This window comes from Varroa destructor, unplaced genomic scaffold (genome assembly GCF_002443255.2).
Source record: "Varroa destructor unplaced genomic scaffold, Vdes_3.0 BEIS01000003.1, whole genome shotgun sequence".
NCBI lineage: Eukaryota > Metazoa > Arthropoda > Arachnida > Mesostigmata > Varroidae > Varroa > Varroa destructor.
In genome coordinates, this window is record NW_019211456.1 from 32,720,201 (window position 1) to 32,745,708 (window position 25,508).

Here is a 25,508-nt window from a genome sequence, read left to right on the forward strand (position 1 = left end):
GTGCTACCATACAGTTTGGTAAATCAATAGCTTTGAGCTCCATCTAAATATGATTTGTAACTTCACGGGGGTGAAGCTATGGCCGAATTATTTGTTGTCAGCGAATCCGAAACGTCGCATTGTGATTCTAAACTAGTAAATTCATTTCCTAATGTGATTTTCAGGTTTACCGACTGTTCTAAGGGTTTTCTTATCATACCTACGGATCTTTAACACTCAATACTTGCTAAATTTTTCACCCAAACATTGTGGTTGTTTGTTTATAGATAATTATTAGACTAATATGTATATAATCTATAATAGAAGCATTTATTAGACTATTGTTCTTCAGACAGATGATATTTATGTTTCGGATTTCAATAATAAAATATTAATTATATTTTTTATAATATTTATTATAACAATTTTACGCTCAAGCCATACCGTAAAGTTATATTTAACTTTACGGCATTTCTGTTTTCTGTATTATGGTATGTAATAATACCAATTTATTTTCCATTTATAAAAGGCCATGAAAAGTTCTTTTGAAAGGGAAGACTAGTTAACCGTCCGCGGATCGTGGTTGCTGCTATCTTCAGAACGGTTTGGGACAAGTTGAGTGCAATTTGCATTGAAACAGCGCAGTTTGAAGCAGTCGAGCCCGCGAAGCTGATCCCCTACGAAGGCGCTAGGAGCCGAACAGTAACCAAGAAGGGTACGCGAGTTACGCCACAAGACAATAGTCTCCGACAGCCACGACATCAAACAATCGCATATGACTGGGTTACCTGAACAATTAAGCAATAATTCCGATTAGCATACGATCAGTAATACCTTTTAAATATATCTTAATAATAATAATAATAATATCTTTTATTGCTATCGCATAGCTTAAATGAGCAGCTCTAGCAACAACTTCTATGGCAATACATTCCGCTTCAGCTCTATACGTCTAATACGTATGTCATATTGTACCATTCCAACACATACCCTTGCAGTCGGCTGTATTGACGGTCTTCATGTTACGTTCTGTATATTCAAATGATAGGTATCTACGAAGACAACGTCTATATGTCTATAGAAGTGGACCTAGGAAAAAAAAAATAAGGCACCATGTATGTTTAGTTTCTAAGGAATGCTCTTTGCGCACCTCTAACGTCTACTTCCTCAAGCGAAGGCTGTATCTTGAACCATACGGGACTAAACGTAGAGTGCTTGAGCGTGTGGATTCGGTTGTTGGCTAAATACAGACGACGTAGCCTTAGCATTGATGCAAATAAATCGTCCTCAAGATCAGTCAAGCGATTGTTTCTGTAATTATCGATGAAGATAATGTGAATGTTTGTTGAAAATTACGCGGTTCACGGCGGGATTTTACAAACAAGAGAAAACGATGCGCCGAAAATGATTATATCTATAAAGTTCAAGCAAGTAAGCTCATTTATTCGCATTACGTTTTATTGAAAAATAATCACTAATTAAAGCGATATTAAAAAATCAATGTGTGTATTTGCTTAAATAATTACTACTTTTGGTAGGTAATGTATGGAGAGACGAAGCTATCAATCACTCTAGTTGGCTCATTACAAATCGTTGGGTTAATCTTAACTGCTCTATTTTCAATTAACAGTAAAAGATTCACCATCGGTAACTTACTCCAGATGTAGGATCTCCAGTTTATCGGGGAACATAGTACGTTGCAAAGAGCAGATTCTATTCTCAGAAAGATCAAGGAAGACTAACTCGTACACGTTATGAAGGGCAAGACTTTCGATAGCTTCGATGCGATTTCCTTTTAAAATAAGAGACCTGAGACTGGACGGAGGAACCGAAAACCACCGTCGCCGCAAAAAACGAAGTATGTTGTAGCTCAAATCGATTTGTTCAATATGATCAAGGGCGGTTAACTTCTCCAGGGTCATATCGGCACGCTTCCAGGAACAGAAAGAAAACCAGATTGATACATACATTTATGTGTTTGTTTCATTAATATGATAATTAACTTTCAGAGCACTCGACCTAATATGAACGTCTTCCTCTATAGTTTCTAGTAATGCTATGCCTATTTAGACTCCGAGTGGATAATGCTTATAGCCTGCGTGTACATGTGGATAACAACTTTTTGTTAGAAGAGACTATCATTAGGGTTATATTCAATATCGCCTTCTCCGATTATGCAGAGCTTCAGTTTTTCATAGGTCAGTACCTAGATCGTTTGCGTTACAATGGGTCGAACATGTCATGAATAAGATGTACAGGTTAGTATGGCGACAACAGGAAATGCTTATGAGCTCTGAATTTTCTTTTAATTAATTTAAATCTAATTAATTAAAATACATTTTAAAGTCTTGAAAGGTATATATGTATATCTTTATTGAAGTCAAGTACAGTTCCTGCTGACGCAGAAACTTACCATGTTGCAACGCCGCAAAGCCAATGATATAAGAGTTTGCTCTAACCCAAGAAAAGGCGTGGAATCTGGAGAACTGAAGGCGGATATATCCACCCCGGAAAGAGTGACTTCGGACAACGGAAGTCCACTAAACAAATTAGCAGGAATCGATGGACCGATCTGAAAGAATCAAGAAAAAAAATGGTTGAGCCTACCCAAAGCGCAGATTTCAGTGACTAAAATCTTAACCTGAATAGACAACTGGAATTCGCATTTAGCACAAAAGATTGTATTTACAACAGTGACTTTTGTTTTAAAGAGATTGTACATTTGAAGGCAGTGTATGCGAATCTTCTCGGCTTAGCCCCCATGATATCCTGGTTTAACTCAATTACGGCACGTCACTGATCGAAATCATTGACTCAGTCGAATAAAGAATTCTCGATAAATACTTTTCATCGATCATTTTACTTGTACCCAACGTTTCAGATTTTTAGGTTTTTCTTACACATGTAATAATTATTTAAGCAAAATGATGTACTCGTCTAAAATTGAGTTTGTAAATGGATCGTCTTGTTTCGGCTTAGCCCTATGTACAAACCCTGTGCTTTTATTGAAAAAAGGTATTATCTTATTTTTTCACAGGGTTAGATCACCTCTACACAGATCCTACATCCGTGAAATTTCACGAGCAGCGTACAAAGAGAGGGAACGCCGATGGACAATCGACCCTTTAGTGGTTGTACTAACGGTGGAACCTTAAACACATTCCGCAATGAAAAGAGCAGCCCTACTGACAATGATGCGGATACTATTTTACTCATCCATATTTGCAATCATAAAGCAGACGCCTAAAATGATTGTAGCGTTTCCCTTAGATATGCTAACGCATTCAATGAGTAAGTAAATGATCTATGAATTTTTCGCTGTCGAGTTGATGTAATAGTTTATGGTTAGCCCAGAACGTTCCCACGACTTTTTGGGTATAAATTGAAATCAAATAATCACCAAATTGGCATCCAAAGTGGATCCAGCTAACAGCTGGTAGTCTCTGTCGAGACGTTTATGTCGGTAACCGTCTTCAAAACTGGCCTTCCCCCGTCCTTACCTATATGCCTTAACCGCGTAAGTCACGACGTGTGTGCTTACACACAACGATGACCTCTATTGAAAATTTGCAAAGCATCTATCTATAAAGTTAAATCTGCTATTCTTCGAACCAGGTTGAACGAACATTGGCAGATGCAGTCGTTGGCTAAAGGGTCAAGAACGTGCTTTTCTGTCTGCTGGCTTTTCAAAGTCCCTGCCTCTATCGATCGCCAGTCAAATATTTAACGAGCACTTTTCGACTTCTTCTATACACATTATATTCGGAGCTGTCCAAAAGTAATACTCTATTTACAACAATATTTCCTTATGTAGCTCGTTACCTGATCGTCCCAAACAGATGTCGTCGCGTATGTACGATTCAACCGCAAAAATATGACCGTATTTTTCCTTTTCCAACATCGATAACGGGAAACAAACCAGTATATATTGGCTTAGCCTTTAGCTGGAGACGATTTCCATAAAACGCTTTTAACCTGCTGCTTCATATCGGAGCAGTGCTTATTCAGCCCACTCGTGGTGGGGTATTCCCTTGGTGATCGGAGCTGCTTCTGCACCGAAGCAGTGAACGAGCTGACTTTTTAAAGTCTGCGACAACAACACAAGTCGTTCTGGATCCGAAGCCGGCTAAGATGACGATGGCAAATCGACCAACTCTATCATATGTTCAGCCGTATCTGGATAGTAAAAAAGCACCGTGGGGAAGCCATAGCTTGCTTGCTGAGCCAAGGTAAATTCACGTCGAGGAAAGAAGCAAGCAGACACGTATATGCGCATAACACATATATTATTTGCATATATTTGTCTATTTGCAAAGTGTTTCTATTAAAACACATTGTTGTCTCCATCGAGTAGTCTTACTCTGTATTCATCTATTTAGAAGAATGAATTAGGAAAGAACGAGTCATCAGGTCACTTCTCCACCGCCGTAAATCTACTGCCTTCTTCTCGATTTACTGTTAAGCAGAGTGACAAAACGTCAGTATACTATAGAACAGTAGTTCTTCCCAAGCATCAGACCTCCGCATCAGTGATTTCTTTGTGTGCACAACGATATGAGCCAGGGTTAATGCCTGTATCGGCTGACTGTTCGGTGGCTGTTAACAAATCGTTAATAGTTTGTGTATCTGCACATTCGCCAGCCACACGGTCTTCTACATACTCTCCCCGTATGACGATTTCTATCGCGATTCATTCAATGGAGGGTCTTACTTGAGCTGTCTTCAGTTGCCTGAGTGTCGTCGGACGAATATTTCTTCTGTCGCCTTACTTCTTCTCTGTTAAAAGCGTTCAATTGACGCTTACATACAAGCGACTTGCATGTCTGTTAGAGAGAACAGGAATCCTTTTAGACGCCTATCACAAAAAGCATCATTGTCCGGCAATTTCCCCCCCTAACTGCACCATAAGCACCAAAGCGGCCCTGCTACCAGCACGACAATTGGTGCTGTCGCCGCCGGCCGCGAGACGAGCGTAGTAATATAGTTAGCTTATCGCGTCGTCCTTTTCACCGGATGACGACTACTGACTAGTCTCGCTATAATCAGATCAGGGGTGATCATGAAAAGTGAACAAAACTCCTGCAGTGATGGTTGATCAGTGCCACGATCTGTCTGAAGGTCGAAATAGGACTACTGGCAACATAACTGGCTAGGGTAGATTTGCTTGGCCAGATGCTGGCCACAGTGGTCATTCGGCTACCTTTGTTTGTCTATCATGGTCAAGCTTTCGTTACAAGGTCTGTGCATAGTGTTTTGTGTGTGTGTGTGTCTGGCTGGCTGATATGCGCCTACATAACGATATGCTTGCCTCCCACGTAAACAGCGGCTCCAACAGAGGCAGCAGCGGCGGCAGCAGCAGCGGCGGCAGCAACAGCAACAGCAGCAGCAGTAGCAACAACAACAACAACAGCAGCAGCAGCAGACGATATTGCCGTCATCGTCCGCTAACGGTGATAGAGCGACAGCTGACCATGTAGTCTTCGCTTCTATATAACAACCCCCGACTTACGTCGTCGTTAGTCTGCTGGCCAAGGAAGAAATGATTTTGTTGGAAAGCAGCGCTTTGCAGCTATACTTCGACTGGGGAGCGGCAGTGGCTGTGGACCGAGGAAATATCAATAGCAGCAGTAGTAGTTCCATCACCTACTGCAGACAGATCCTGCTGTTGCCACTGTCGCTTTCACCACCTACTGAAGATATCACATGAGAGACGCGTGGCTGGGGCGACACACGGCAGTCGAATGCAATGAGATGGGGTAAAGATAGGATTTGGGCAAACACGCTGGCCTGATCCAAACGTCTATTGACGCTCTATACACATGACCGAAATCTGCTGGGAACATGAAACTGCATCTAATCGACTACAATAGCAGCGATGGCAGCTACTTCTTGAGTGCACAACGGCAAAAGGGGTCGACGTAACGGGAACATATCGCATTGGAATTTGTCGGCAATGGCCGGAATATTCTGTCTGACGCGAGCCGGGGAGAAACGACTAGATAAGACGGTAGCAATAAGAACAACAATAGCAGCAGCAGCAGCAGCAGCAACAACAAGATACGATAGGTGCCAGCGATGGTGCTGCCTGCTCATCACAAAGTAGCCAAGCGACTATGCCACGTCCTGCTAAAAAATAGCTACGATGAGCTGATTGAAACCAGGAAATGGCAAATCGACAGACGAGCGCATGGACGATGGATGTGCAACAGAAAAAAGATAATGCCAGCCAAACGCTGCTTGAAAATATTGCACTTTCTTATCGACTTGACCGCTGGCTGACCTATTGTCTCTCGCTGGTTTCGTTTACTATGTAAGGAACCCATTCGCACCTAGCTATGATTGTTGGTCAGACAGGTAACACGTTTGATAGAGATGTTTGCTTAGCAAATTTCTAGAGAAATTGGGATAGTATTACCTGTAATATGTATATAGACACAGTAGGATTGGAAAAAGCAACCATATGATTTCAAAAAATACTTATCGATATATCCGCCACTAGTTATTCTATCTATGCGCAGTTGATTACTTTAGCTTGAAAAAATTTATACTCACGACGCATGATGTGCGATAGATATGTAGTTCAGAAATTTATTTAAATAATAATTTATATATCTTTATTGAAACATTGTCGTAGACGTATAGAAGCATATTGTTGAGCAATATGTCGCGCGGGAGGCTAGGCATCTACACCACCGGTGGCCCACACATGCGACGTAACGACCCGATTTTCAACGATAATTTTTTTCGAGAAGTGGCCTAAAGCTATAAGTCATTCGAAAAATTATCGTTATATAACAGAGGAAAGAGGCTAGACTATAGATACAAGTTGTAAGCACACGCATAGAAGGCAACCTAAGTTACTCCCTAACCTACTGAGCATCAGAACAATAAAGTTCGAAATACAATATTCACACACGACGTTACGTTTATACAATACAGCATATTATATATATATATATATTAATAGCCGTATACTTTGCTTTTGGGCAACACATCGTTAAGGTGTCACTGATCTGCGGCAGGACGCGGTCCGTGTAGCAGGTCCGGGCCGAAATATATGGCTTAAAAGCAGCCCTACATTTTGTAGACCACCATCTAATGACATATTGCACAGCTGTTTTTGTTCGACTAATTAAGAATATTTGAGTTTTTTCGGCTACAGGGATTACAAGTTTGGATCTGACCATCTCAGAAACCTGTAATTGTTCGAGTTAAGTGTAGCAAAAGAAAAGCACAAATCGTTCAATATAAACGTACTTTACACTGTTTTATGCAAAGATATGCGACTAGATGGTCAGATATTTCGCGAGCTAGTCTATATTACACTGTAGTTGTAGTACGTCATTGTGGTTCAGCTTTTATATATTGTCGATCTGAATCGTACATAGAACAATGGTTAGGATACTAGGATAAAATTATGTCCATATAATATAGCGATTATGGGACAAGGTCTTCGTAAAGGGTAACATTTGCTTCATTCAACTCTTTTGAAAAGGTCATATGGGGCCGGTGATGCTGTTGTATAAATTGCTGAAATACTTGGACTATTTAGATATAATATACACCTTATAATAAAATGTTTACTTAAAGCAGTAGCCAAACACTTTTGTCATCTACGTACGTATAATTAAATACTCAATATTTCGCTTAAATTTGACTTTAATTATTTAGAACATACGAGATATGGTAAGAGAAGTAAGTTTACATAAGTTGTCATTGAAATATCATTAAACAGATAGAATTTTAAGCTAAAAAAATATATTAAGCAGGTTCGAGCTGATGTCATATTGTAATATGCGCTCATTCCATGTTGTCGTCGTATCAGCAGTTCATTACAATGCTAACTAGATGCAATGGCAACGTCCAACGTTACTGCCGCAACAACAATAGAATATTAAATCTACTACGATTAAAAGCGGGATGGTTTTTACTCTTAAGATTAAAAGCAGAGGCCACAAGGCTCGAATTAGCCATACAGCTGATTGTTACAAAATAGAAAAAGAAGAAGTAAATTAGTAACCGTAATGTCAGCAGCTATGGCAATAGCAGCGCCCTATCACGACAACCTTTGTTGTCTGTTGAAAAAGCGCTGACGCCTATTCCTATAATTGTCGATTACAAAATATACACAGGTATCGATCTACAGGTAATACTAGGAATAACGAAAAAACTTCAGTAAATAGAAAACGTAGCGCTGGGAGTCTTCGTCTTATCACTATGAGAAGCTCTGTCGCTTTCAAAGAATCACGTCAGGATAATGTAATGTACAGCTTATCCGGTTCCAGAGACGCCGCCGAGCAAGGCGTGTGTACTTTTCAAAAGCACGCGGGACTAATTAAGATCAGCACAATCTAGCCCGCCAAGTATCTTGATCTACTACTACTACTACTACTAGGCATCAAGCTGTCAAATTGAAAACCAAAATGAATATTGCTCTATTTGGCATTAGACATCTTTGTTAGCATCTAAGAGTCCGTAAAGAAATTGTTACCTCCGAAATGCAAAACTCCGCGCGCTAGAAATATTTGAATGAACTTCGGGTGATTTTTTAAGATTTTTCAACCTTTCTTCAGATTTCTAACAGGGTAAAATAAGGTTCGCTAGATACACGTAACCAGTCTCCATTGTCTAGTATAATTATGTTTGAGAAGCGTTTCAAAATTTTCAAGATCGGCGAACAAAAGTCGTGCAGCTCAACATAGGGTCCTTCGAAATGTTTCGTTAGCTTATAAGAGGTCATCTTTAGTTTATTTCGCATCGCGACCTTCAGCCTATAGGAGATTATAACGTTGCAAAAGCAAAAACCCGTAGCGACATCTGTGAATATGTTCCGCTTTATGTGTTGCACAGTAAACGTCAGACGCCCTAGGGCGGGATATGCGGTCAAGACATAAAGAACTTCAGGTGCAATCGTAGGAGCAAAAAAAGAAACAATAATGAGATTATGCTCGTGCAATTAGAACAGTGTTCGTTTCGTAATCTCAAAATTAGACGCGGGCTAGTTCAAATTGTGTCATTATCCACCGGTGATGGAATGTCTAACGTCGACACCGGACGTAAAGTTCGAAGCATACAAAAGACTACTCGCAAAAGGTGAGGTATTTGTCTGCTAATTATTTATTTTTATTTAACAAACGCCGTTCGTTTCGTGCTGTGTGATGAAATGCCTAGCGGTGATGCCGAGCCTAAAATTTGAAACGTAGAGCAACTACCGACAGAACGCTAATAGAAAAATTAACAATAATGATATGGATTGGACTTTTTTAAATTCAATTTCTTCATGTACGAAAGGATATTTTTCGGAAGAGCGCATTCGCCTTTCGTCGAATAGCCAGTCAGCCAAACGAAATTAAAATTAGAGTTTCGTTGATCCTCGAAGATTAGAAGACCTGAGGAAGACGGGCAAAGAGGGTATGACGATTGTGGTACTTATAAACAAGTACCACAATCATAATAGTCGTATTAAATTGTTGTCAAGAGTATTTAGACTACTGTTAGATGTGTGTACGATTTGGTGTCCGTTTTTAGGCCTTATACAAGTTGCCAATGTTCAAACACATGTTTACTAATTGCTATTCTGTGCGAAGTACATATAGAAATGACTTATTGAAGTGGGATAATTATAATCTACGAGAGCAGCTGTGACGGTGAAATGGACATAAATAACTCGAGCTTGATTGAGTATGCAAAAAACAATGGAAATTGTAACGCCATTTCCGCAATATTAGCGATTTCCACAAAACGGTGACTAGTCCCGTCCAGTCTCATAATCGTGAGCAGCAGATCGGGACTTTCGCTTGGCAAACTAATTGCCGGTTAGTGACCCCTTAGTCGGGATTTGAATGGAAACCTTACACAATTCATGGGGGCCACTAGTTAGTTGGATCTCGACGTTGTAGAAGTGATAAACGCTCAAGTAATTTCTTGACGCTGACAAAACAAAATTGAACTACTTAAATTTTCTAAAATGAAACCATAAATAATACGGAATTATGAAGCTATCCAGCAGAACAAGACGCTTTTCTCAGTTTGTATTATACGACCAATTATATGGAAAACACTAGCGAAGATATATACTACCTGAACGACGGTCTAGAAGACGTTGTGATTTTGAATATTATATAAAGTCACATTGTTGTTGCATATTATGTAAATACTGCTCAACGAGAAATGCAAGGCTTTCAATAACAGAAGAAACAGTTTAAAAAAAATCAAATTATAATGTCTAAAACGCGTTACACGTATGCAGCGTATCGGTATTATGTATTGTAAACGATCTATGCACTGCAGGCCTATTTATGTATGCGACCCAGCTGAGCGAAGCTAACAAATCGAGTGCAATACCTTCAGTTCGGGTTTTTCCAGTATATCAATAATGAAAACACCGGTTTATCTCAGAAGCTCGATCAGCGTTTTCAGGTACAGACATTGTTAGTAGGAATTAGTAGTGCTTGAATTAGGCACGATATAACGCGAACGGATCTTAATAAGTAGTTGGCTAGGTACAGCTAATCAAATGCCGTAATCAGGGTCAACTATCTTGGCCTAAAACAATAGTAAGACGCATACTCCTTGCGTTCACTGATGCGTCTATCATAAACGGTCAATTAAGCTATAAGCGTACGGTAAGTAGCAGCGAGGTATCGATGCAAAATGACCATGATACTCTCGAGACAAATAGATGGCATGGAGAAATTTTGTCAAACAGAAAGCTTATACCCTGTTCTAACCGATGATCACCCATTTGAGGATATATGAGAAACGGGAAATTACGGGAAAAATAACGTGTATGTAAATGCAACATTTCTAGGTACGAATCGGTTTCGAATGGCCAAGTCAAGTAGAGGATTATGTTCTAACTCGAAGGGTACATGACTTCGTAAGTATAGCGCTCGCACAGTTTTTGATTCCAAAGTTTCTGAGAGCTTTATTTTGATTTTACGTTCAGACTTGATGATTTTGTCAAGCGATTTTTATTGGTCCCTTTACAAAATGGTTTCAGCAACTATATACCATGTGTGGCTGTTTATTTTACTATGCCCTGTTTAGTTTGCCCCGTTTGGATCGTCAATTTTTACTACTTGCTCGACTAGCAAAAAAGCAAACAATCTCTTTCATCCAGCAGCAGTTCGCTCCTGTGAACAGGTATTGGCCTATTTGCTCACTTTTGTCAATAGAAGGTCCTATTATTTGCTGTAATTGCGGACGGACACTCTGCTCGCAAGAAAAACCAGGATAAATATTAATGCTAGTTATATTATATCATTATCCAAGTTATAATGCCTTTAGTTTGCAGAGTTTCGCCCTGATTCGTTAATGCCAGCCTTTGCAGAAATAATCTAATATGAATATTATATAGAAAACAGCCCTGTTGTGTTGCAGACTAGTTACTTCAATACCTCTCGATCTACTTCGCGGCTTCGCTCTTATTGCCGCGTTTTGCATCATGTGCATTCACTGAAAACATATCATTGAGTTATTCTATTCTGAATGCTAGATATTGCCAATACGAGAAATGATGGTCAACGTTTTCGTTGGTTTTGGAGCAATTAACAACACAGACGGCCATTGCAAGCAGCACAGCAGCACAAATCAGTTAAGCCCACAAATCACGAGTCAACGCTTAAGAGCAGCTTTGCCATCTTCAGACGCTATCCACTGAACCCGCAAAATATTCAAGATGATTAATAGATACATGTAAAAGTACTAAAGTAGCTAAAACATACATACCGTATATGCTGAAGCGGGTCGATGACCACAAATTTAATTTTACGTACATTGAGCGTTGTGCTGGCCCTTTTTTCAGGAAATGCGAAAAGAGCATATCTTTAAGCTTCATGTGAAAACGACTATTTTAACTAAAATTACGGTAACGTACCTGAATTCTATAAAAAGTCCAATTAATATATATATATATAACTCTTAAATAAGACTTTCAGTGAGCCGTCCCTTATAAAGACGTAATAATATTTGCTGCTACGAGGATCGCTCAATGTGTGTCTGTAATTTGGATAAATGTATGAATATATAATTTAATTAAGCACAAACGAATAATATATGTCTATGTGAAAGTGAATAGATAACCATGTAAACTATATAGCTTGATTATATACGTTTAGAATATATATATTTAGATTCCTTAGAGGTACTATGTCAGCTGTGTTGTTAATATTAATGTGAGTGGTTTCACTTCAACAGTTAGCTATCTATAATAGGTCTACTAGTATAAGGCAACGAAAAATGGTAGTGGAGGTGATTGAAGCTAGTAGATCAACGTACCGGTGAATCCAATATGTGGACGGCATCAATCTGATTTCCCTGCAGCGCTCTGAATAGTTTTGTCAGAGCTTTAACATCATTGACCTTCTGACATCGCAGTGTCACTCGAGGTGCAGGTGGTGCACTGAACTTGTTGACACGGTAAGCCGTATGTGATGTTGAACATGTGCAGTTGGTGAGGTCGATTGATGGACACTTACCAGACGTCGAAGCTACGTAAATAATGATTTTTACATAAAACAGAGTGAAGCCAGCGGGCATCCTGCAACAAAAGAGGTACCCAAGAAGAATATGGCTGTAAAGTGATCATCATTTAACCCTTGATTAAAACCCACTTGCCACTATATCGTACGTCAGCCATACGATCAAGTGTACTCACGATAAAAACAGCAGTGTGGTTCATTCTGCCTGCTAATACGAGGAGCTTGTTAAATAGTACTGGTTTAGAGGTGGTCTGGGTTCAAAGCTGAGCGTAGATATACCCTATTCTGTGCTATGGTTTAGTCAGTTAGTGGTTAATTGGCACGGTAAAAGCTGAAACATATTGTATTGTAATGTATTAATTTGACATTGGAGCATACTAGTCATTTCCAGCCGGAAAAATCTTTATTGTCTACGTAGAAACAGTATGTTACATAAAAGTAAAATTGCTTCGAGAAGTACGCATCTTACCATCGCGCGACTGTACGTAGGGTCTGCAAAACACGAACAATGATAAATTTGTCTGAAGAGGTCGATGTAAATATGTTTCGAAGTACTAGCGTGACTAGTGCCGAAATGAATATATATCGAAAAATCCACGTGTCTTCGTGGAGTGTCATCTCATTGCTTGTGTTCATTTATCTTCGACAAATAGCATATGTTTATGCAAACGTCAAAAAAGGCCAAAATAAAGAAAAGTAACAAAATATAAACTTTGACCTTTAATGTTTCTAATTCAGTAACCAGAAAAATGACAATTTGTAAACACGTTATCCCAATCGATACTGCTTGCTTTGGGGAACAGGTAATAAATACCATTCTTTATTCACGAAAGCTGTCTAACACATGTCGTTAGCGGGACTCGAAACATCGTCCTCTGATTTTTTTCACCAGAGGCTTGGTCGTCTACCTTGGCGAGCAGACGACGACTATTGTTAAACATGGCGGACGGTTCATTTGTTAACCGATGACATTGTCCAATCACACACATACATGGCGTCGGCCGCTATTTAATACCGAGACGCATCCAGCAACGAGAACTATGAATCAAATTTTACGATTATTTCAACCGCGCCCAAAACTGCGCTGTCCTTTGTCGCCTTCGCGTGTTATAGCTTTATTCAGTGACGTGCAATTAATTGCTGGTATAAAAGGCAACACCTGTTTCGCTTATTGCTCATTTACAGTACAAACACAATTGCTTGTTCCTGCTCCGACGACATTCTATTATTTCTGCATCTACGATAGTAGTAAAATACAGAAAATTGTCGCGGCCATACAGAGGTCGATGTCCCCAAGGGTAGAAAAATCCGCGATGGCCTGTTTACGAATTGCCACCCGTTCACGAGATGCCCATTTCAAATAACAGGAAGAGGCTACGTAGAGTTGTAGGGTGTCGAAATGACCATTCTCTACTGTCGAATTTACGTTTCTTCTGCCACTCAACATTGGGCGGCCATTTCTGTTCAGCATGTTACTCATTTTGAAGGAATATATTATATGACACTATATTTCGAACACTATATATATATACATATATATATATATATATATATATATATATATATATATATATATATGTGCGCCAATGGTTAATGCATTTGCGACTTACTGCGTTTATTGCTATCCAGTTTGAGATGGTCGCACCCACATACGTAATCGTGACGCAATCGCTCAATCAACAATTCCTATCTGTTTCGGATAAACATCAGAACGTCAATGACGAACCAACCGTGTTTACCTTTGACGATTTTTATCTAATAATTATGATGAGTATGGACATATAAGTTTGATCAACAATCTGCTATTTTTGTGTACTCGCTCCGAAGGGTCAGCGAAACCATCCTATGCTATACAACACCATCGCAGCTCTGGACGTAAGACTCGAAAACATTTTTTTCTTGCCGTACTTTTACTTGGGTATATCCAACGCTAAGCGACCATTTTCGAGATACTTTTTAGATTAGAACTAGAATTAGAATACAACAGAAAAGCCGATTAGAGTAAAGGATAAGCAAATAGACGCAATTTAATGTCTATGTCCATTACTAATCAGCTTCGTCATTAATGGGCAGAAATCTAAGTAACCAGATTGTTTGTGGGCATCGATTTCACTGCACTGCGCCGTTTCAACAATCTGTCACAGTGGAGGGCCTTTTGCGAAAAAAGAAATAGTTGCTGAGTAGCAGAAGCGATCACAATGTTTATTGCTGGATCTAATTTTCACTTAAAGGCCTGAAGCATGGCTTCTTGTTAGTAGAAAGAAATGTTACGTCTTACACTGCTGCTAACGGCTTTGTATGGCATAAAAAAATACGTAAGTAAAATGGCCGGCTTTGATTTTTTATTGGTCTAAAAAAGTAGCGGCTAATTTTTCAACCGCAAACTAAGTGTTGCGTTCAAGGTATTTGCCTAATACTAAACACACGGCTTACAGACGCTATAAGCCCCGTAACTTAATAACTTAGGGCACTACCTTGAACCATTTGTGTGTCACTTTGGACATCGTTTCCAATCTAGATCACGTCAAGCATTCATAAGTTCAATATGTAGACATGCTACAACTACACAATCATTGTGACAATTGGACTATTTTGAAGAGTCCAGTAATTATAGTAGACATTAGTCTACTGATACGCGCAGAATACTAAGGAACTAGTCAAACATTAATTTTAAAAAATGACACCTTTTGTTAGGTCGCACTTCCCTAATCAATCGATCACGTATATTTATTCGGTTCTGCGCAGTGACCATTATCCTTATATCTTTTAGTATTTATTTATTATAATTATTATCATAAATTAGAAATCATTGTCTTGATCCCTATGCTTTTCTATTTATTTAGTGTTCAGTCAATGTTGTCGCATCGTCCAATGTACAGCGAACGGTACGTCTTACGTTCAGATTGAGGAAAATCAATGTTAACTACATACCCGCTAGTTTCAACTCTTACAGGAAAAAAAAATAGAACGTGTTCTCTTTCGTGGTAATGGCGAACTTGTTTAGTAACCAAGTTTTCGCTAGAGTGCCTGACCTACCAAATTTAAGTTAAGCCTATACGATTGTTACGAAAGGCATGCGCATTTTTTACATTGACATTTTGATGAAACTGTTATGACTGAATGGGAAATCTCAATTCCTGCGAGGCTGGCCGCGTTTCCAACTCGTCCGGTCAATTCACGATTATCGTCAGCATGAACGAGGTACAGTCGATGATGGATTGATCTTTTAGTCGTCGCTGTCGAGATGACGTGCGTTACGTAGAAGCAACTCGACGGTGGGGATGGTAAGAGCAGCCGCTGGGTTTAGTAAGAGTGGAAAGCATTGCAAAAATTTTGTTACAAGACAGATACTAACGCAGATAGGCCAGGGTCCGATACTGGCTTATCTTACACAATTGAACTTCTGCTTGTCCCGGCGCTCTCTGTACCGACAGCAGAGTTATCAAACCAAACTGTAAAAACCAAGAAGCAGTATGACATTTTATCGATGGCAGCATCCTGGTAACTGCTATACTGTGATTAGGCGCTGTGTTGAATTGTTGTTATGTTGTTTCAACGCAGAATCTGTAAGTTTAACGAACGAATGAGTAAAGCGAACAACTTTGCCGTTGTGATCCTTTCGTGCTTCACGACGCTCTGTTGATGGCAGTGGCGAAATCTGGCCGTGGGGTGAGTGATGGCTCTGGTGTTGACCTTGTCCTGCGGTCAACGTTACAGACTGAGACCTGATTATTGCAGTGTTCCCCAAAATGAAGCGCTGGATTAACCGTTGTCAATAGGATTGCCGCTGCTTTGAATCCCCTTTTTGGAGCGCTCGAAAAAGAACGTAAAAGCAGTTTGGAAACGTCGCAGTTGTACTCGTCGATGGAGCCCAGGTCGGTTTCTAACAGCGTTTCAAGCTCGAATGAAAAAAGTCGTCGGCAACCGGCTTAATTTCGAAAATTCTAGACAGTTTGCCACAGTGGACCCGGAAGCTTGATTCTCACAATCAGCTGTTCTGTTCATTTCCTCAGCTACACCGGTGGACAGACAGCAAAAACTCGAATGCGGTTCGATTTTTCGCCTGCATAAGTAACACCCATTGCAAATAACGTAACATTAGTAATTGCCTATTAAAATTAATGGAAGTAATACTCTATCATCGCAGTGGGATATCTTCAGAAACGACAGCAGTGCACTCGTTGTTTACTTGGGTTAGATGTATCGCGGCTCTGAGTCACTAAAGAAGATAATTAGTCGTAGAGACTTTTGCACGTCTACAGGTCGCTAAACCTCCGAATCACCCTGTTCACCCTTTAGGTCGACTACATTTCTCCTTTTCGCATCTCTTTTGTGGTCAGCTTTTCGTCCGCCATATTCTCGGAAGGCAGCTGCCAGGGTCAGAGTAAGTCTCCTTGCGGAATCCTTACTCTCGCACACAAATGCATGGCACTCGAAGGGTCCCTTGTCGCTGACGATGATCATAGCGACAATTTTAGCATAACTGACATCCTGTACTCCGTATGAGATGCATTCGATCGGATAAAACTCTTCTTCACTGACCACGGGCCCAATTTCAGTGAGGGACACTCCCCTGGGCGAAACGGACAGCCTGACAAGACGCGGTTGGCATTGGGGTCTCCGTGCCGCTTCCACGAGCTCATCTACTGGTGACCGCGTGTGTCGTAAGCCCCATAGCCCTGAGGTGGCTCTGCTGCCAAGATGTCGAGTCACTACCGTCCAGTTCGGAGCATAATCTGCTTCATTGACAGTGCATACGAAGCTGCCTTCCATGCGCGGCGATGATCTCTTCGGTACAGCAGACATTCCAGGTGGAGCTACCGGAGATAGATTACCAGGTAGTCTGGAGAAGCTAGATAACGCTGTGCCAACAAGGTGCGATGCACGAGTTTCCACTTCCATCGTGTTGCCACTACTAGTAGTATCGCTACTACGACGAAAGCTCGAAGTCTGTCGTGAGCTGCCGGTACAGGCGCGCCGCCAATCAACGCCAACCGATCGACGACACACGGCTGCGGCTGCTGCTGCTGGCTGGTTGGCAAGGGCATTATAGAACGCGCGGAGAGGGTTGCTGTATGGTAGAAGGAACAGTCTGTGTTTGAACTAGACCGTCGTCACCGCCGGCGATCCGCACGTCAAGACCTTTGCGTAAGCCTGCAGCATTGCGCATGGACAATATCCGCTTATTTTGATCCGTTTCTCGCATGAGAAGCGCACACATATTATCTATACTGTGAACTCTTACTCGTTCGGTAACACTGGCTAAATCGTGCGTAAAATTGGACCAGGATAAACAAACGAGCGGCGAAGAATAGGCAGAATCCTAACACTATCTGGAGCGAAGCGTTTTAGTTTTTCCTTCGAAAAATATAACTTGTCTTTTTTTACTCATACGTGCTATTGGGCACAATGTTGAGTTCTAAATATATGTTTTCATATTTTCACTTTGCAACAACTAGGCCGACTGAAGGAAGTGGGACGCACCCCAATTTTTTGTTGAGGTCTTTTGAGGTGTGACATGAAAAACATCGGCATGGCTCGGTTTGCACGGACAATTTTCAGGGACAGGGTGTATTTCCTAGTTAAGCAGGCATTTCATTGTCTGAGGTAACCTGCCCTAAGGAACAACTACAAAAAGTTGGTGAGATCATATCCAGGTTAATCGTTGGGCTTGGAGAGCTGAAGTTATTCTATGGGTTGTTAAGTAAACAGTCCATGTTCACTCATAAGATACTTTATTTAATAAACACTAATAAATAGCAAATTTAAACAAATAAAAGCAACGTTTGCGAGTAGATACCAGCTTCTGCATGTTCGCTTGTCTGGATCGCTATCGAATATCAGCCTTCACAATCATCGATAGAATGTGTGTATAGAAATCAAGTCAGGTTGAATAAAATAATATGACATATTGTAACGGAGTTATAACTTCGTTCGATCCCGGTGAAACAGAAATTTAACTATCTATTACTAGTTGTCTATTATAGAGACTTCCGTTAAAGAATTAGGGCAAATACTGTAGACCCTTCTGAACGGATTCCTTCGGCCATGTATCGATCGTCTCCGTGAGTAATTAGTATCTATTCTATCAGATGGCGTCTAATCGTAGTTAAAATCGCTTTCCTCGTGCCCGAGGCCTGCTATGCGTACGTAACCTATCGTTGCGACTGGACCAGAATATCTAGCCATTACTACAAGTAAGATGCGTTCTGGTCCCTCACGTATTATCGTTAGCAGCTTCGTTATTACCCAACATGTTTGCTTGCATAAGCTTGGATAATAATATCGTGTGGGACTTGATACGTTGGTCTGTCAACCCAATAGTAACTGACCTACTTGATTACGTTAATACTGTTATTATAGAAGTTGATAAAAAAAAAAGAATGTAAATGCTCAAGGCATCAATATAGATGTACTTATTGCTACGAGTGCATTTTACCTGGCCTATGGTCTATCATAATTGACACCAAAATGTTAAGTTTATGGCGCTATTTTCATAGTAGTATCTAAGAGCATTTTTGAACGCTAATTGTCATCGCACGTCCTAGTCTATTCCTCCACCTTGCGAATACTCTTTCCGATATGTTCGGCGTAATCTACCACATGCTACTTCGCTGATGAAGTTAAACGGCGTCTTTACCCATCTGTGATTTCTACCTGCCTCGGATCCCGTTCGAATCTCTCGTTCGTGTCGATATTCGACAAAGTCACTCCCTAACGAAAGATGAACATAGTGAATCTTTAGCCCTGTTTGTCTCCAATATCTGCCTCTATCTTTCCTTAATGACTGAACTATATCAGAAAAGCCCTAACCGCTTCGGATTGTAGTCCATATCTGATTACGGGTTGGCTTTCGATCAGTCCTATACATGCACTGGCACTATGCGAGGAAGTACAATAGCAATTTCTGTCTCTGATACAGTATCGGCACATTTCTTTAGCCATGTCATCAAATAACAACAATAGTAGTATGACTTTTGTAATAGTCGTCATCATCAAATAACAGCAACGTCACAACCATAGTTGTAAGGCACACACGGGCCGGTAATGCGCAGCGGTTATTGTCTGTGGATGATGGCTAGCGCCGAACAAAATCGCGCAAGACAAAGACATTTTCCTTTACCCGCCATTGTCAGCCGCTTGTTCCATGGCGTATGAATAAATTATCTATTCATATATTAACGATAAGCTATATAAAGTCAAATGATTCGATTGTTAAATCACTGGTCTTCGTGTTGAATGATGAGGCAATGTATCGGCTCCAGTGTACTCATTGCTCTGACGGCTAGCTAGATATAAGCGAATGGACGATGCTGCTAACACCGAGCCCGTACCATTCACTATTTAGGTGACGGTTATACATTAGTTTATTTAAGTTGAAAGGCCACTTCCAGCTGGGATATCTATCTACTGACTGCGGGATCGTAAGTGTTTTGGCTGACAGAAAAGGACATGCACATTTAGGCTTAGTTTTCCTCTACCTGTGGCCGATTCTGATGCATTATCGTTCGGCTAAATAAATATCCCTAGCAGAAACAAGTACATGTCGGAATCAATATCCGAAGTATTTTATTAAGCAGTTAATGACGGGCGACCTCGTCACTTGCACCTGCAACAATGGCCAAACGCTACCTTGTCCATCATCGTTGCAGGGTAGCTACTAAATGAGGTAACGTAAGAACGCACATAGTCTATTTTACAATATTAACAAAGCTAAGTACACACGAACCGTTAGTATTCGTTTGTTCACTAATTGGATGGCTGATGCTCAAGTAGCATTTTGTTTGTAGTAAATTTGAATGTACTGAAGTTTCGGCGGCTGCACGATTTGCCTGTTAATATCCTAAAATTAATGTTGTTCCTTAGCCCGCATGCATACTTGTGTGTTATATTTCGTTGGTTGGTAACCAGTGGTGATGGTTTAGCGGCATCGTCGTTTATTGCTTTGGTATACAGAGATCAAGTGTAATAGGCGAATTTAAGACGATCATTTCATTACGACGATTTCCTATAGTTGTCTCTTTTACCCCTTAACTGACCAGCATGTTCTATCAGACTCGAGAGCGGTGCGCATTAAGCAGACGGCCACGCCACAATGGATTACCGCTTTCACATCAAGGCGAAAGCGCAAACAGGCAGACAGTTCCGCTTCATGAGTCAGCTGGCTACTTTCTATAGCATCAAAGTATCTGAGGTACGACATAAGAAGGAGTTGGTCATCGCGTTGAAGGACAGAAGGGCAGCAAGAACAACGGCCTAAGCTACACGGCATCAGCGGTAGATCCCGGTCCTTTGTCCGCCCCCGAGCGGTGTATTGTCAGATGCAGCGGTTCGCAGCCACAGCAACAGTAAAGCGGTGGCCGTAATAGTCTTTACTTGAGAAAATGCCGATGTCATAAGTTTATGTTGCGTTTAGCGTGTGGCTTAACGTGAAAAACATTATAAAAAAATGTCGGCAATCTCTCTATGACTTTCATTCAGGGGTCGGGAAGTAGGGTCCAGCTCAGCAGAAGTCTGCCAAATGGCGGAGCCACTTTATTGAACCTGTTGAAAGATGGTCTTGACGCTATTGAAAGCGTTAATAAAAATGCGTTTAGCTGAAACATCTCGATTATCATTACATTGCAATGTTTTGACCAGGTACAGTATTGACCTAAGGTCGAATACTAGAAAACGCGGTTCCTACTGCAGTCGATGGACCGAATCGAAGCAGTCAAAGTCAGGCTCAACGGTTCATTATAGAGATAGTTTGATCCACACATTCGATAAGGCATATCGGTAAACAGATAGTTCTACAAACACGATTCTGATTCTATAAATGATTGAGTTAAGCTATGATATACGTTCTATACAATAGTCTGCCTCGTCAGTTTAGCTATCTGTCTATTCGCTTTCTTCTAACCGAATTTCCATTGTTCCAGCCCTCTTGTGCAAAAGAGCGCCATTTAGAACGGCTTTCACTAAATAGGCCCACTTCTAACAGCTCTTCCACGTACTCGGTTTGTTAGCCATAGTCACAGCCGCTGCCGGCAATTGTCAGTCACTTCGCTCGTTGCCCGTAAAGCACGCGGCGGCGCCTACGGCATCTACCATGAGCTAGGTCAATAGAGGGTTAGGTGAGCTGAGGCTGACTGATCGTAATAACAACAGCCATGTTCGTTCCCTTCAGTGAAACACATTGCACTAGATGGAATAGACATATAAATATGATATTTAATAAGTGCAGCATGACTGAGGAGACAGACAGAAACAAAGCGGCAGCAGCAGCAGCTTATTTCAGCAAATAATTTTAAGAGATCAAATGTTCATTTCAATATTAACGTTTAGATTATATATACTGAAGTTAAAGGCTTGCTCCATTTTCTTTGCTGAACGAGAAAATATGTACGAAAATTATGTCACGATCTCAATCTGTGTGAAACCGGAACAAATTAATTAGGTAGTTTCGCAAAAGCTATCTATTCTTTTCTTATAGGAATGTCACAAATGGCCGTATGCGTCAAAAAGGTTACCAGCACAGAAAAACCCTTTACGACTAACATATGGCAACAGGTGCCAAAGGTACTTGTTTCTACAACAGTGTTGTCGAGCGTCCAGATAAGGCAAGGGGGCAGGTAATTAGGTCGCGTTAACATGGCACGACAATCAGCATGGAGCTATAACTATCAATTTTGCACAGTGTCGGATAAAACAACACTCTCATTTCTACCTTTCTATATGCGCATTTTAAGCAAAGTTAAACAGCTTTTACTTGATTGGCTTTTTGTTTATAAGACTGTTAGGCCGTGCCTGGATGTTAAGGACAGCACGATCATAGAAAATCAAATAACGGAAAACCACGGCTTTCTCCTGCGCGTACTGCAGATGTGATTATGCTGAACTGCGGAAGTGTCATTTAATGATAATATTGAATTTAATAAAGTGATTTTACGTAAGTTTTAACAGGCCTAGTCGAACGTTACGGGAGCCACAAAAATAGTCGGAACGGCACCAGAACGTCGATCGCATTGATTCAATTGCAGATATCAGCACTATTTCAAACAGGAACAAAATACTATTCATTTTCTGTCAGATGTCATGCAGCCGCATCGAACCGACGTTGGCAATCAGCGTTGTGGCAAAAATCAAAGTATTATATTAAACAAAATGTGTTTGCTGAAGCTAGTGGCAGCTCTTACTTAGAACAAGCATGTAGCGTAAAGCCAGAGTTGCGTTTCCAGTCTACAGAGCGCGAATCTCATAGAAAGCACTAGGAATTTCGGCCAACTAGTTATGATTATTACCGGAAATTTCTTTTGATTCGCAAGTGATGTAAAATATCACGATTTGACGGAACTACCTTCGTAGCAATACGCTAGCCTGGCAATAAACTGTAAAGCTCTGATACAGACACTTTAAAAATTAGTTTTGTTTCGCATAACAAATAAGCAGGATACATATTCGCCCTACCGATTGAGAAATAATGCACCTGCACGATTCACAACGCAGGCGACAACGATAAGCAGGGTAGAAATCCAGCAGGAATCGGACCCGCAATCCGTTAGCCCGCAGACTGGCGCGTTCACTTATTCGAATCGAACTCATCCCAGCCAGTTGTTTTTCCAAGTAGGCGAAACAACGATCCTAAGCCCACCCGAAATAAAAAGCGCAGGACATCCATAGATCTCCTCAATATGGATAGGACAGCCCTGAACTGGATTTGGCCAATCATATCTGTTCCTGTTTTATGTCATTCTCCTCGTTCTACTATACAGTGATCTTCTATCTGTCATGCAGCCCACAACCCCCGAAATGATAATGTGAAACGCTAGAACAGTGGCGATACTTTGGCTTTGAAAATTCCTTTTGGAACATTCAAACTTGCCGCTAGATGTGGTCTGTTTTTTTTCAGGTTCTAAGCTACACCCTTCCGATCTAGTTTTCCAACTTAAGCATTACTCACTGTGCGTGTGAAGAAGTCTACGCCACGCGGAAGGGGGGATCCGCAGTAATAACTGCAATGCTTTTAGAAGACACCCTGGGGACAGTGTTCGTGTGGGAGAATACAGGTGTGAATGCTGTTGAGTAATACGTTATCCACCATTATGTAACACCTCCGGCCGTCGTTGTGTGAGAGCCGTTCCGCTACGGCATAACTGCAGCGGCTTGGAATTATGATTAGATTGTGGCATATTGGGCCAGACACACGGTCTATTCAAGAGTCTATTCTTGACCTGCTTAGCCCTGCTTCTCCGTTTTTTTCGCTTGTTCTTTCTATCACGGACACGTTCAAAACATAGATCTAGGAGTTTCAAAAAACTAGCTGCAGTTAGACATGAGCGCCGACTTTCACGAATAGCTAGGGAACATAATCAACAGGACCCTGGGGCAAATGTCACTGTAGGTATATTAAAACACTTTTATCTACATAAATGCATCCGTTTTTGTTGTCATTGCACTTATTATCATCACTGGGTCAATAATATCCAAAAATACTCCCAGCGTTTTAAACGTAATACAACGAAAGTTGAAGGAAAAAAGCGGAACAGCAGATGAGGTAAGTGGGCATTGTATTATGGGTCGTAATATGAATAGAAAAGAAACGAGGACAGCATTTGTCCATGTTACAGCTTCAGATAATGTAGTCACGTCGATATAAAAATCACAAAATCGTAAATAAGGCCACCATAACTCAGCACGTCACTGCACATGACTGATATACAAAGACAAATAACGTGGCAGATGCACCATATTTATACCCACGACTAGTTGCTCCAATGGCCAACAATGGACCGAACAGTTCTATGGCTTTTGATGGCAGTAAGATTCTATACTTCTTTTTGGCAACGGCCTAAAGGCCGTAACTTGTAGCATCGCTTGTGGGAAGGCATCAGTCGTTGCAGCCACATGATTTCCCAACCTTAAAGCGATTCCTCTTGATCTAAACTATAGTAGAATTAGCTCGGCCACGTGAAATCCAACGTTGAATTCTGCTCAGAAAGCAGTGAACAACTATCAGAGTTCCAAGTCAAATTATATTGACGATTGCTATTAAAGCTACAATGTAGTAAATCAGAACTGTATAACACTGGCTGATTTTTGGGAAGTCCATAGGTATCTGTTCCACAAGGGAATTGGATGTCCTTAGAATAATTATCATTACAGAAAGGTGCCGCCGCTGCTGCTGTCGTTACGAGCCAGGCGAATCAAAGCGGAGGAATTCGTAGTAGAGTTTATTCTACCTTTTATTACAGATAGGAACTAGTTGGCCTTGAAATGGACTCAAAAAGATAAGCTGACCATGGCAAAACTCATCTGATTAATAGAATATGCAGGTTCTATATATGGAGATGCTTTCAGGGACATCTGCTACAGTGCGCAGGAATTTCGCATGTATATGTATATATATATATATAATATATATAATACTCTTGAATGCTATTCAACGAACAGATGTCTCTTCATTTTTCGCCTAATAGGCAAAATATACTGGAATAGGGACCTACCTTAGATTGCATTTTCAGCACGTACAATGCATAAGGATAAAAGCTTACCATATAACGTAGTAAATGAGCGTTCTAAAAAGAAAAACAAGGTAACATTGAAGAATATTTTTGGCAGACAAATGCCGCAGGCAAACGCCTAATTATACGTACGAAAACATATTTGCAGACGAGCTTCCTCTGCAGGAGCAACGATGCTAACACAGAAACAATAGGACAGTGACGTCGGCACCTGAGAGAAGCCTGAGGAGGCGTCTGTTGTTTAATCGATGACGCTGTACTACTTAACGGCTAGTAGGAACCGTGCCGGTAGGTTGAGCAGGGGAAATGCCCGAGCTGTAGTAGTAACATGAATGCAGGAAACATCATAGCAGACGCGGGAGAGATCCAAGTCATACGAGGGTGAGCGCTTTCGGCTGCAGGTAGCCGGGATACAAAAACGCATATTAATGCATGCTGATGCATTTCTGGTGTTTGAGAAGTAATTTTTTATGAAAGCTTAATAGCAAAATAGAGAAATTAGTGTTTTTTTTTGCCGCATTTGGTAAACCTAGAAGTTAGAAAA

General features: G+C 40.7%; 2 protein-coding genes and 1 long non-coding RNA gene across 9 annotated transcripts; 1 reads left to right on the forward strand and 2 right to left on the reverse strand.

Annotated features, from left to right (window-relative positions):
• Positions 1–286: 286 nt before the first annotated feature.
• LOC111247266 (toll-like receptor 9) lies at positions 287–25,256 on the reverse strand. 5 transcript variants are annotated; one of them, XM_022797975.2, is made up of 7 exons: positions 13,276–14,996; positions 12,931–12,953; positions 12,259–12,520; positions 2,393–2,551; positions 1,636–1,910; positions 1,130–1,290; positions 287–767 (listed from the first exon to the last, which is right to left on the reverse strand). In XM_022797975.2, exons 1-7 carry the CDS (start codon positions 13,276–13,278, stop codon positions 538–540), a joined length of 1,113 nt encoding a protein of 370 aa, XP_022653710.1. In that variant the 5' UTR covers positions 13,279–14,996; the 3' UTR covers positions 287–537. The 5 variants fall into 5 exon arrangements, with proteins under 5 accessions (XP_022653710.1, XP_022653711.1, XP_086841627.1 ...); XM_022797976.2 differs by lacking the exons at positions 12,931–12,953; positions 13,276–14,996 and adding an exon at positions 25,097–25,256; XM_086985501.1 differs by lacking the exons at positions 12,931–12,953; positions 13,276–14,996 and adding an exon at positions 23,404–24,562.
• Positions 8,430–13,172, forward strand: LOC147756839 (uncharacterized). Of its 3 annotated transcripts, none has more exons than XR_015325089.1 (3): positions 8,430–9,072; positions 10,790–10,858; positions 11,029–13,172. It is a non-coding gene; the product is annotated as an uncharacterized LOC147756839 (long non-coding RNA). The 3 variants fall into 3 exon arrangements; XR_015325091.1 differs by lacking the exon at positions 8,430–9,072 and adding an exon at positions 9,086–10,398; XR_015325090.1 differs by lacking the exon at positions 8,430–9,072 and adding an exon at positions 9,086–9,390.
• LOC111247267 (low density lipoprotein receptor adapter protein 1-like) lies at positions 15,147–17,462 on the reverse strand. Its single transcript, XM_022797978.2, has one exon. It carries the CDS (start codon positions 17,361–17,363, stop codon positions 16,728–16,730), a length of 636 nt encoding a protein of 211 aa, XP_022653713.1. The 5' UTR covers positions 17,364–17,462; the 3' UTR covers positions 15,147–16,727.
• Positions 25,257–25,508: the final 252 nt, after the last annotated feature.

Coding starts and splice junctions, on each gene's coding strand:
- LOC111247266 (XM_022797974.2), bottom strand. CDS start 13,097: ATGAACACAAGCAATGAGATGACACTCCACGAAGACACGTGGATTTTT. Junction 2,552..12,258: donor TCCACATATTGGATTCACCG/GTACGTTGATCT, acceptor TGATTCTTTCAG/ATCGGTCCATCGATTCCTGC. Junction 768..1,129: donor TGAGGAAGTAGACGTTAGAG/GTGCGCAAAGAG, acceptor TTAATTGTTCAG/GTAACCCAGTCATATGCGAT.
- LOC111247267 (XM_022797978.2), bottom strand. CDS start 17,363: ATGGAAGTGGAAACTCGTGCATCGCACCTTGTTGGCACAGCGTTATCT.